The 12,464-nt window shown below is 41.6% G+C and overlaps 1 protein-coding gene across 1 annotated transcript in view; it reads left to right on the top strand.

Moving 5' to 3' along the window:
* Positions 1-8,264, top strand: part of mtss1lb (MTSS I-BAR domain containing 2b) — a gene marked incomplete at its 5' end in the record, with an annotated part of 69,923 nt that extends 61,659 nt beyond the window's left edge. Inside the window, 7 exons of the mRNA XM_084541335.1 lie at positions 29-126; positions 1,154-1,424; positions 2,131-2,205; positions 5,455-5,610; positions 6,082-6,264; positions 6,716-6,881; positions 7,300-8,264. Coding sequence (XP_084397461.1) covers positions 29-126; positions 1,154-1,424; positions 2,131-2,205; positions 5,455-5,610; positions 6,082-6,264; positions 6,716-6,881; positions 7,300-8,180 — 1,830 coding nt within the window. The 3' untranslated portion in view covers positions 8,181-8,264. The remainder of the gene's footprint in view (positions 1-28; positions 127-1,153; positions 1,425-2,130; positions 2,206-5,454; positions 5,611-6,081; positions 6,265-6,715; positions 6,882-7,299) is intronic.
* Between the last annotated feature and the right edge of the window lie 4,200 nt (positions 8,265-12,464).

Genomic DNA, 12,464 nt, shown 5'->3' with positions numbered 1-12,464 from the left:
CATGTCCATTGTCTTGTTTTTCTCTCAGGTTATAAAGGATCTGAAGGGCTCGGATTACAGCTGGTCCTACCAGACCCCTCCGTCATCCCCGAGCAGCTCTGGCTCACGCAAGAGCAGCATGTGCAGGTACTGACTCACAAACACACACTCTGCAGTGATTTAAGTAACAGAAAGAGGAGCCCTCTTTGATGTTTATGTTTCACTGTGATCGTCAGTTCCTCTCTCCGTTTGTCAGTCCATCGTTGTCCAGTCATTGTCAGTTTAGCAGTATCCCTGGATACTGAACCACAGGCTTCAGACAGAAAGCAGCACTGAATAAAACATTGCAACCGTGCAAACCATATTAGACATGATTCGCATCGTTTGCAATCTGTGCTTCATTTTGCTGTATATGCATACATACTTGAATTCAGATCATTTGAATAACTTAACACTAGAAAAAGGATACAGTAAAATAAAAATTGATTTCTGTGGTTCATTGCCATGAAAATAATTAGTCCGTGTGTGTAAATCATGGTTGATGTAACACACGCAAATGTCTTTGTGTGTGTGTGCCCTGAATCTTCATAAGTTTATACATTCTCTGTCTATTCCCTCTTGCCCTTTCTCTCTTCCCCTTCTCCCCTCACTACAACCACCATTCTCTGTACGTGTACTCTTCCACTTGTCTACCTTCTTTTCTTGTAACTTGTTTGTGTGCACTCATGTGATTTGCCCTCTTTCTTGCCTGCTGGGTCTTTGCTTGTCTGGTTTTCTTTCATTCGGGGACTCTGCTTTTAACTGCGACCGGCGTGTAACTTAACTGCATCATTGCATTGTGGGTTTTCACTAACCTGATGAACCAACAACTTGCTGTGAACTGCTCCTGAACTTCAACCCATCACATAAATCTCCAACTCCTCCTATGCTTCCTCTATTACCATCTACATCCATAACGACCTCTCATATATTTGAAATTTGTTTTTTAACTTCCCCTTCCTGAATCAAACCATCACTTTGACATACCTCTGTAATCACGCACTCTCTCCCTAAATACTGTCCACACTTCAACCTGGGAATCATTACCGCCATCGTTCACACTCCTCACACCTCCCTCACTTTGCCCCCCTCCCTGCTCCTCTACACCTTCCTCCCCCCACAGCAGTGTCAACAGCGCCCACAGTAGTGCCTCCCGTTCGTCAGGGGGAGGTGGTAGTGGTGGTATTGGTGGCGGTGGTGGAGGCTCCCAGCCCCACTCACCCACCTCATCCTCCTCCTCCTCCTATCGCTACCGCAGCAGCCTGCCACACCAGCCTCCGCCACCAGGGGGCATCGCTGCCCACCGCCTCAGCAGCGTCTCCTCCCACGATTCAGGCTTTGTGTCCCAGGATGCCAACATCTACTCCAAGCCTCCCTCACCTATGCCCTCAGACATCACTAGTCAGGTACAAATGTCCACACTGGCACATACATATATTTATGAATACAAATTCGAATTTAATATAATACTGCTCTCAGACTTGTAAAAGACCCCCATGTCCCATGCACTGTGATCAAATAATCATAATGATAATAATCTTTACTTCTATAGCCCTTTTCAAATCAGTGTTACAATATGCTTAACAAAGACATAAACATTAGCAATTTCAGAAACAGGCAGATAAAACAAAGATAAGAAAAATGCTAAAAACAGCAGAACATACGAAAGACAATTAAAAGGTCAATTAAAAACCTCAGTTAAAACCAGAAAAGGCTATCAGATAAAAGTATGATTTAAGGAGAGATTTAAAGGAGGAGATCACTGATTCAGCTGACCTTATTTCCTGCATTCCACAGCCATGGGGCCCTCAACATGAACACTGTAGGACATGCACAAAGAGTAATAGATACACATAACTTGCTTTGTCTGGAGTTATTTTACATATCTTGCATACTGTAAAAGAAGCAGAGCATTATTAGGATCAAAATGACTTACCTTTGATTTTTCTAATGAATTTACTTTGGAAATCAATCAGAATCATGTCACTTCCACATTATTCTTAGCTTGCTGCAGGGATGAAATCCTGGAAATGTATAATGTGCACTGGACACATAGTATGCTGTACATGTATATGTATATGAAGTCTTTTTCTCTCTCGTTTTCTGTTGTAGAAGTCATCCAGCTCTGCATCGTCAGAGGCCTCAGAAACATGCCAGTCAGTCAGTGAATGCAGCTCTCCCACCACTGTAAGTACTCTGATCCAACCATCAGCAGTAAACACACAAAACCAACTGAAAAGTTAAGAGAAAAGAACAGGTGCATTTAGTGATTATTTGATATGTGTAATCACAGCTTTTTATGTTTTACTTGTACAAATTTATTTTATAATACAAATACAAATGAGTTAATACAGAGGTTAATTATCGTTTATGACTAGGAGAGCCTTTGTATTTCAAATAGTCTGGATGCAGTTTGTTTTTATTTAAGCATATAAAAGAGATCAGCAACAGAAGGAGATCATTGTTAAATGTAACACTTCTATACCCAGAAATCCTCCAAAAGTAGCACCAGAAGACTGCACTCAGCGGGCCTGTATGCACAGTGCTAGTCTGTACAGTCTGTGATATTAATGTCGTAAAGCAAACTGGTGCAGTCATCAATATATAAATGAAGATGTTTCCAACACCCCTGTTTTTTATTCTTGAGTTTTATATTTCAAATCAGTTCAGTTTAATTGTATTTGTATAACAAAATACAATCCAAACTGTCGGAAGACGCTTTGGAGAACCCGTGGTCTGAAAACCCCAGAGCAAGGCAATTTGTCTGGGTCATACGGTAATGAATTTGTTGAAATGAAAAAGTCAGCTCTGTTGCAGCCTCGCTTTGTGACTAAGGATAATACCAGTTAGTATCTTCCATGGCAAAAATATCAGCAGGTTTAACTTTCAATGCATATGACTATCTGTTCTGCAGTAAGTCTGTTTAATCAGTCAGTGGGTCCAGAAATATATTAAAAAGCTTTCAGACTGAAACTATATCTAACAACTTTTACATGTATTTTAATTAATTTAATAATTAATAAAAGAAAATTGCATGTGTTACCAGTAGTTTTCTGGTGACAGTGAAGGACACAGTGTGATTTCTGTGGAAGAATAACTATTGTTAAAACAACAGTGATAATTGCAGTGGTAAAAAAAAGAATAAAACTATACAATGCATGCGACGATAAGTTACATTCCACAAGGTAGCAACTCTTTTGTGAGAGTTTTACAGATTCCTTGAAACTTCTGACTGGTCAGTAAGTCAAACCTACAACAGAACTGGCAGCAGTAGCTGCCTGGAGGCCGAATGTCAAGCAAAATCATAGCAAATGCCATCAACTCATTTAACAAGAGAACACTGAGGAAAATGCACCTCAGACATGTGGGGTTGGTTGAATTAATGCATTTCAACACTTTCTAGGAAAAAAAAAAGTTTATTGCTTCAATTAATGCTAGAGGGCTCCAGTCATTGCAGGCACTTGTAGCAATTGTGTGTCTTCCTAAGCAGAAACCACCTACTCAGTTCAGTGACAAATGCAAGATTTAGAGCCATTTGCATCTTCGCCTGCTCACCAGCTCACATCTGGTCCGCAACTGTTGGAGGCACACTAACACACTGGAACTCTCTTCAAAATCACATAATCTTTCTGTTTGAGAACTGTTTGTTTGAGAACTTTTCCATTTCTCTTTCATTCTAAAATTTTGACCAACATCTGTTTACAGAAAAAAATAACACACTTCGACTGGCTTCCCTTTAAGTTGGAACACAGCCATTTGTGATTCCATCTCTAATTTCGGTATCATACATTGTCAGGATGGCCCATTTCCACTGGTTACCTTAATGGAATTGTGCAAGAGAATGAGGCAGTCAGTTGCAAAACAGTCTCGCAATTTTTTGTTCATCTGAGTCATTGATTATATCTGGGTGTTCGTATTTAAACAATCAGGAAATCTAATGTGGTGACATCCACGGAATGCATGAAAAATTACTAATCTCCTCCTCACATCTATGAAACGCCTCCAGTTTCAACAGCTCATCTCTCTGCACCCATATCAAACAGCATTTTGAAACTACAGCAGCGGATGTACAAAAAAATAAAATCAAATAAAACTGAATTAAATTAAATTATACAACAAAAGCAGAGCTAAGATCGGTAACTTGAACAGCATGACTTGGTATAATGGTTCTGTTGTTCTGTGTTGGCAGATTATGTAGCAGTGTTGTTCATTTAGAGACTACCAGCTCTAACTGGAAACAACTTTCAATCAATTATTTATCAGGCTGCTGGAGTACACGTGTCTACAGTTACAAAAATATCAAAACTGTTTAAAACTACACCACTACCTTTTCCACATATGTTTTAACACTGAAACAACGCTTTGCTGCGTTCTCATACATTCACAAAAATAGTGTCCAAACTTTTGCTGAACTCAATAACATCCCCACCAGGGCAGTCTCATCTGTGTATATCTCTGTGATCCGGGTCAGGGCCTAAGTAATTAGTTGCGGTGTAAGGTTTACTTCCTACCTTGATAAAAACTGCTTCCACTGCTGTCAATTGGAGTGATTGCTGCAATGGTGAAAGTGCCGCAGCTGGCTGTATAGGAGGCTGTTTTATCTTTTCTGATTTCAGCTTCATGTTTCACAAAGCAATGCTCAGATTTAATAAAATATATGGACTGTGTAAACCTCCTCTCTGACATAGGTTGTCAAACTGTAACTTAAAAGGTATACTTTTTGTTCCACACCACTACTTATTGTGTAGGCAACCATCAGAAAACACAATGGTCATTGCTGAATACTATGGTATGATGTAACCTCCCCCACCCCTGCTTTACCACCATAGCACTGCTGTGGTAATGCAACAGCAATCCTGTCAAATTGACCAAGGACATCTACATGGCCAAAACTGTTTTGATATGTTTTACTTTATTATGGTTTATTAGTCCATTAAGTTCATTTGGAGCAGTGGGCAGCCATGCATACAACACCAGCCAAGCAGTTAGGTGCTTGCTCAAGATATTCCAGCTGTGACCTTTGATCCCAAATCTCCAGTTCACATCTCCTACTATATTGTTTTTTCACCAGCACATTAGAAAACAAACAAAAACAGAACAAAATGTAATAGTTACTTTAAAATGAACCAGAATTGGCATGCATGCTGCATTTACACATTCCATCAGCTCTTTAACAAAAACAGTACAGATTTTCTAGAGTAGTTCTTATACTAATTGTGCTCCATGTGCAGCAGAGACTAATTGTGTTGAGTCTTTTTCTCTAGTCGCATCTGCTTATCTGTGTGCAAGTGTCTGTAGTAGGTGTGCATATACATTTGTGGCCTTTTTTCTCATGTGCTTGGTAAGTGGTCCCACAGCTGGCTACCTCTCCCTCTCTTTCGTGTGTCTGGTGCTTTTTCATTTGCTGATGACATGACTATGTCTCTCGTCCCGCAGTTTGGCTCGTCCTTCGCTACCTTCCGCCCCGCTCTTTCTCACCCTGGCTCCACCAGGCCTCTCTCTGTCATTCTTCCTGTTCCTGCGTCCCCACCCTATACCCGCCCCTCTGGATCCAGCTCCTCTTCTCCCACATCAAAGGTTCCTATGTGGAAGGTTTGTTCCCCATTCGCTTCCATTTCTTCAGTTGCACCTTTTCTTCTGTTCCTGTTTAATAATTTCCATGTAATGCACATAGTTCATTTTCTTTTTATTTTCATCACCAGATTAACTCATTCATAATCACAATGCTTTGCTTCCATAAAATGTTCATCTCCTCCTGCTGTGTGTGCATGCACATTTTTTGACTTCCCTTGTCTCGCTGGTTTTGCAAACCACCTACTGTACTGGTGGCCAAAACTTAGCAGGGTCCAAGTCATCCACATATACATATCTAGACATTCGAAAAGGCCCCTTCCCTCATGCACGGACTTACACGTTATTCCAAGCACCCAGACCCACCCCACCAAAAAGGGCCCCGTCTCTCTGCACTCACATGAAGGGCTTCAAACTGCTGGATAGCGGACAAGTCTCTTGTGCTAATTCTACTAGCTACTTCATGTTTATTAATTCCACTCACCTCTTCAGGATTGGTCCAAAGCAGGTCAGTATGAGCAGTCCATGGCTGCAGCGACAGTTCAGAGAAGAAAGGAACCTCTCGATAGGCTGAGGGAGAGTGAGGCGTCACCAGGGTCTCCGGCATATGCGGGGCCATCACACCCGGAGGATGCACAGAGGCCCAGGATGACACCGGCTACTGTTGCTGCCAAGGTAAATCTGGATGATGTTGACAGGCAGGCTGAAGACAGCAAATTTGTGTATAAAGCAATGCAAGTATTTGCGATCAATCAGATAAGCTGATACCCTGACACATCTGATTTGCCAAATGCTGTGCCTCTGTTGTCATCTAAAGTAGCTGTAAACAAACAAAAATTGAATATAATGTGTGTTTATGTGTATAGGACTCAGGTGAAAAACAAGCTCTTTCTTCAGCTGGATGAGACAAGGTCATCCTAAGTGACTGAGAAGCACCTGCCAAAACTCTGTGGTGCATTTATGCTCAAAAAACATTATTTTACTTAGTCGTGACAAAGTCCAAATGTTGCTGATGCACTTGTGCTATGCAACTAGGAGTTAGTGGATAAAAGTAATTCTCCTGATTCTTGAAACAAATGGCTGGTCAAACATCACTTTAATGTAGCTTTCCCCTACATGCACTCAGCATGGAGATGAGGTTTCTCCAGCTGCCAGTGATCTGGCTATGGTGCTGACCAGAGGACTGAGTATGGAGCAGCAGAAAAGCAGCAGAGACTCCCTGCAGTATTCCAGTGGATATAGCACAGAGACGACAACCCCATCCTGCTCTGAGGACACAATTCCTTCGCAAGGTGAAACCCTAATTTGCACTTTTTAATCATGTTCTTTATTAAAATTCACCTGGGCACATTCATTTTCATGTATTTGGTAACATCTTAGTAAAAGCCACCTACTAAGAAAGGTATTATTGTCTTTTGTTGCTAAAATCACATGAAGCAAGTTATTTAAGGATACAGACAGGAGCTACAGTATATGACAGATGTTTCTTTGACAGCAGCTGAAAAATGACAAGATGAAGATAAATCTGACAAGTGTTTGACGTGTTCCTACATTAGTGTTCTGGCTCTCGGTTGCAGACTTGTTCTACCCGAAATGATGTGGCTATCTATTTGCTATTACAATTATGTGTCCACAGTAAATTGTCTTTCCTCTTTCGTTTTTCTTCCTCTGTAATATATCTTTTTCTACCTTCCTTGCCCCCCACATTAGGTTCAGATTATGACTGCTACTCAGTGAACGGTGATGCTGAAGGGCCAGATGGACAGACGGAGTTTGACAAGTCCTCCACTATTCCCCGCCACTCTAACATTGCCCAGAACTACAGGCGCATGATACAGACCAAGAGGCCAGCCAGCACAGCCGGCCTGCCCAGTGGGGTTCTTGGTCCAGGGGTTCATGGTATACCAGGACAACCTGGTGGAGTTGGTGGGGGTGGAGTAGGGACACCAGGCACTGCCACCATCCGCCGAACCCCATCTACCAAACCGGGCGTGAGGCGCACATTGTCCAGCGCAGGACCCATCCCCATCCGACCACCCATTGTGCCTGTCAAGACACCCACCGTTCCTGGAGACTCACATTCACCTGGCGCAGGTGGGTATGCAGGTGGAGGGCATGCAGGTGGCGTGCCTGTCCGTGTGGGGAGTGAGGAGTGCGTGTTCTTCACTGGAGTCGATGACTCGCAAGGAGCGCTTGATTATGTGAAGGCATCACCAAAGCGTCTCAGCCTGCCTAACACGGCCTGGGGATCAGGGGCAGCATTAGAAGTCTATGCCCAGCAGCATGGCGGCCTTGCCATGGGAATAGGCTCAGGGGGTGGATCGGAGGAAGATCAGATGATCGCAGCAAATCGGCACAGTCTAGTGGAGAAGATTGGTGAGTTGGTAGCCAGTGCACATGCCCTTGGAGAGGGGCAGTTCCCTTTCCCTGCCCTCCCAGATGACCCAGCCCCACCACCGACTGGCCCCACTGACACTCAGACAGGGACAGAAGGGGCAGAAGGGTCTGGTGACATGCTGACCACCATCAGGAGAGGAGTTCGCCTTCGCAAAACAGTCTCCAATGACCGCTCAGCTCCACGCATATTGTGATTGGAGGAAAAGCAGAAAGAGGATGATGCTTGCCAACCAATCGGGAGTCAGGTGTTGGTGTGATGCAACCCAACCGCCTAGTACAAACACAAAAACTTAACCATGTAGGTGAAGCTATAATTTAACAGAAGATAAAACATACATGAAAAAAAAAATGTTTAAAGACACCATTAGAATAAATGATATATAATATAATGATAATGATAACATTAATAATGTTAACCCATACTGACAATTAAAAGTTAAATACTGAATATTGACAGGCTCCTAGCAGGCCACTATAACTAGTGTGTGTTGGATGCATGTTTGTCTTCTATACACCATCACCCAGGGATGGAAAGACTCACCGGAAAAACAGATAAGATAAAAAAAAGAGGCAAAGAAAGAGAGAAACACTGTTTCTGCACAGTTTTGTTCGCCAACCCTCCCCTATCTTCTTCCCCAACTAACCCGATTGTCTGATCCCAGAAGAAAGACTGATGACCGAAGGAGGGGCTTTGTGGGGGTTTGAGAGAAAGGAGGACTGGTAGTGCCATGTGACCAGCTGGATTTGAAGCTTCGGTATTAGCACGGGGAGCTAACAAGCCAGAGGCTTTCTCTGGTTCATCCTAATGTAAAAGAGTCGTTAAAAAAAAATCTGTTGGCATTGAACCGTGCTAGTGCCCTTCCCCCCTCACTCTCTCCCCCCCTCTATCTCTCTGTAGTGTGTGCGTGCATTCATGTGCATGCATGTGGACAAATGTAAAAATTTGAGTGTGTGTACATGTGAATGACTGTGTGTGCGTGCGTGCGTGCGTGCGTGCGTGCGTGCGTACGTGCGTACGTGCGTGTGTGCGAGGGGGGTGGGTAAAGCTCTGCTGCAGGACAGCTGGTTACCCAATGTGGGCAGGGCTTTTATCCTGTGTGTTGTGCGTGTATTTTCTTGTTTATATTGTGACGTCATTTACCTTGTTACCACTGTATGAGAAGTTACGAGACGTAATCCAGGCGTATAGATATATTCATATATATTTTCTAGAACCAGAGAGAAAATGTTAAATCAGAAATGGAGCAATAAATGTGTTTTATTTTCTTGTTTTGAAGACGCAGATTGATGGAGGATTGTGGGTCCTCCTTTGTCACATCCAGGCAATCATCAGGAATGCTAAATTATACATCAACTGTGAATTCATGCCTAGCCGGTTTTGGCGTGTGTCTCTCTGTCCCGGTCTCTTTCTGGTGTATGAAATGAATTACAAAAATTTGAAAAAAAGGAAAACTGTAAGCACTTTGATAAGGGGTAGAGTATGTACAATATCCAGTAGGTGTTGCTGTAGTCATACTGTATGATAAGGGGAGTGAAAGTGTGAGATGGTTGCCTAAGGCTGTGTCCTGAGGAAATTATTTATGTGAAAGAAGAAGAAGAAGAAGAAGAAGATGGGGAGGGACAAAGAGGAAGTGTTAAAGACTGCTAGAACTGGAGTGATAGGTCAAATGAGAGACTGAATAAGAAAGTAGTGCAAAATGTCCATCTGAAAATGGATTGGGTGTCATGGCTGGGCAAGCCATCGGCTGCTGTCAATCATCTAAACCTTCTATGATGTGGGTGCACTGGTATTTGAAGGAACACATAATGCAAAAAATACACTGCACACATAGGCGTCACTAAATTTGGATCTGTGCTTCTAAGTGTAGTTCAATCAACTTAATCTCAGTTTTCACCAGCCATGCAAATAGTTTTAGTCTTTCAAGATGAGATATCTGTTTGAGATTTCTGCCTTCGCCTCATAACACTGGTGGACATGCAATGCTGAACTTCTCTTTACTGTGGAAAAAGACCTTCAAAAAGTGTTGAGCACATTCTATGGGAAATCACACATTATGTTTGAATTTTATAAATGCCATTTCAATACTGTGAGTGCAGCACATGGAATTCTGTTCATCTCTATCATATTTGGCAGAAATCTTAAACCGAGACAGCACAAAACCAAAACTACAAGCATAGAGATGCAACAAGTTCTTTGGTCTCAGTGTACTTATCCAGCAGCAGCCACAAAAACAGCATAGAAAAAAAACACAGAGTCATAGTTGTTTAGTTAGTTAACTGTTGAAATGTTTAAATGGACACTACTATTCCTCTAATGATCAGAATAAAAGCCCAATCAGGATAAATACGCCTCATGCAACCCCTTTTTGTTGTGATATCCAGCAGAACATTTTGTGCATGCCAGCAAGGTCTCTTCTGATTGACGCTGAGGGTCATGTAAACACGTATATACAGTGCTTTTATTTAGCATCCATGTGAACAGTTACATTGGAATCTCTACTCAGAATAAATTCAGTCGAGTTGAAGAAGTAGTAGCCAATGTGGGGCCGTTATGCTGCAATAACGTTGTTTGGTAATGCTTTACTTTTGCAAATTAACATCAAGCGTTTACAGTTTGAAATGTCAGCATGTTTGCAGACTTAGCACTAGTCTGATGGAGGCCTGACACCAATTCCATCTCTAGAAGGCAGCTGGATGAGTTAGCTTGGTGCAGGGACAGGACATTGAGAGGGAGGTCAGTCTTATTAAAAGAATTGCTAGTTGCCAGCTAGCTACTGGATTCCAGTCCACCTCAGGACATGGCTGTATGAACGGATTATTTATGAAGATGTGAGAAAAGGTGAAGACTGTTTGATGCGTTTGCTTATGACAAAGCAGGAGGATTTAAATTAGACTTCTGAAGTTGACAAAGAGAGAAAGATGTGTGGAATGAGCATTTCACTGCCTGTTCATACAATATGTGCTGTACTTGTAAAAGAGAATCAGGCGCACAGATTTGGTATAAAGGTTTGTTAGAAAATATTACATAGACTATTCAGTTTTTCCTTTCTTCTACAGTACTGTTTGAATATTTAGTCTTACTTTTAATTAATGTAAAAAATTAGAAAGAAAAAAAAAACTCCAGTTGTAACACAAACTACTAAGCTGTGTAACACATGGATGTAGGATGTGTGGGCTCAGAGTGGGTGTGTCCTTGTTTGGCTGTTGATCTGTAGGCTAGTGAACTCTTCATCAACATGTCTGTATGCTCTTCTAGCAGTGATCTGAACATAGCCAGTGACATCAACTCTCTTACATGCTCTTATTTATTTTAAATTTACATTTTTTTTTTTTGTGCCTTGAATGGGGAATTGTTTTAGACAGATTTATGTCTGTTTAAACATTAGGATTTCATTTGAGGTGATAGAGAGGATAAAGTCTGCGTTTTTAACACTGTCAACCTCTGTGAGCACATTTTTTTTTTTTAACTTTGCAACAGTGTGGCAACAAGGGGCTGTTGTTATGTTTTTTTGGTCAAGGCGGAACTACTGTATGTGTGTTAAATCTGACTGGTTGGAAGGGTGGAAGGGGAGAGCAGTGGGCTTGGCCTCCATTCCCAAAAAAGGAAAGATTACATTTTGGGTGATAAAATGGTCAGCTGAATAATTTGCCTAAGACCACCTGTCAAGGTTGCACTGTACATGAATCTACATGCTGAATGTACTACAAGGTTAAGGGGGACGTCCAACTGTACATGCTTGATTTGCTTGAATTAACTACTGAAATGTCAGAACTTTGTTCGCGTTCGATTGAATGAAGTTTTCACTTTAAACAGTAGGAAAGCAATACAGGGGTAGTGTATGTACATTCACAATGATGTTCCACTGTGGGTATGATAAAGGAAAATACCACTGTTTTGTCCATTATAGGATACTTGTGTTCTCCATTGAAAAGCTATTCCATGTTGCATATCTCAGATGATATAACTTTAGAGCACTAATTCCACTAGTCCGAATGTGTATGTGCTGTATGTTTATTTACTGTTTACTAACTATGAACAAAATTCACTGCCAGTTTTCTACAGTAAGTTATTGCTTGAATATGCTCTGCAGAATAGACAATGCTGCTTGATTCCAGATGATGGATAACAACTCAGGACCAGACAAGGATTCTAAACGAATTCTGAGCCTAAACAGGCTAAACAGCACATGCCCTGTCATACAACAGGATGACTGGCTGTAGGATGAGCGTGAGAGGATAGAAAGATATAACACTGCTATTTTCCTTTAAAATACCCAGTCAACAGCACAAACTTTAAAGAAACAAACAAAATAATGTTTTTTTTTAACTTGTTGAATTTACTGTATATTGAAATAACTGTCTGAACAAGCTGAAATAACTACTCTGCTACAGTGTCAATATGTCCATTTTATTAGTGTATATGGTTTGAAATGGGTTTACTGCTTAATAGGGAAAGTTGGCTTCGGTATGAGTACACA

This window comes from Chelon labrosus, assembly GCF_963514085.1.
Source record: "Chelon labrosus genome assembly, chromosome: 3".
NCBI classification, from domain to species: domain Eukaryota; kingdom Metazoa; phylum Chordata; class Actinopteri; order Mugiliformes; family Mugilidae; genus Chelon; species Chelon labrosus.
This window is presented reverse-complemented; position numbering and strand designations above follow the sequence as displayed.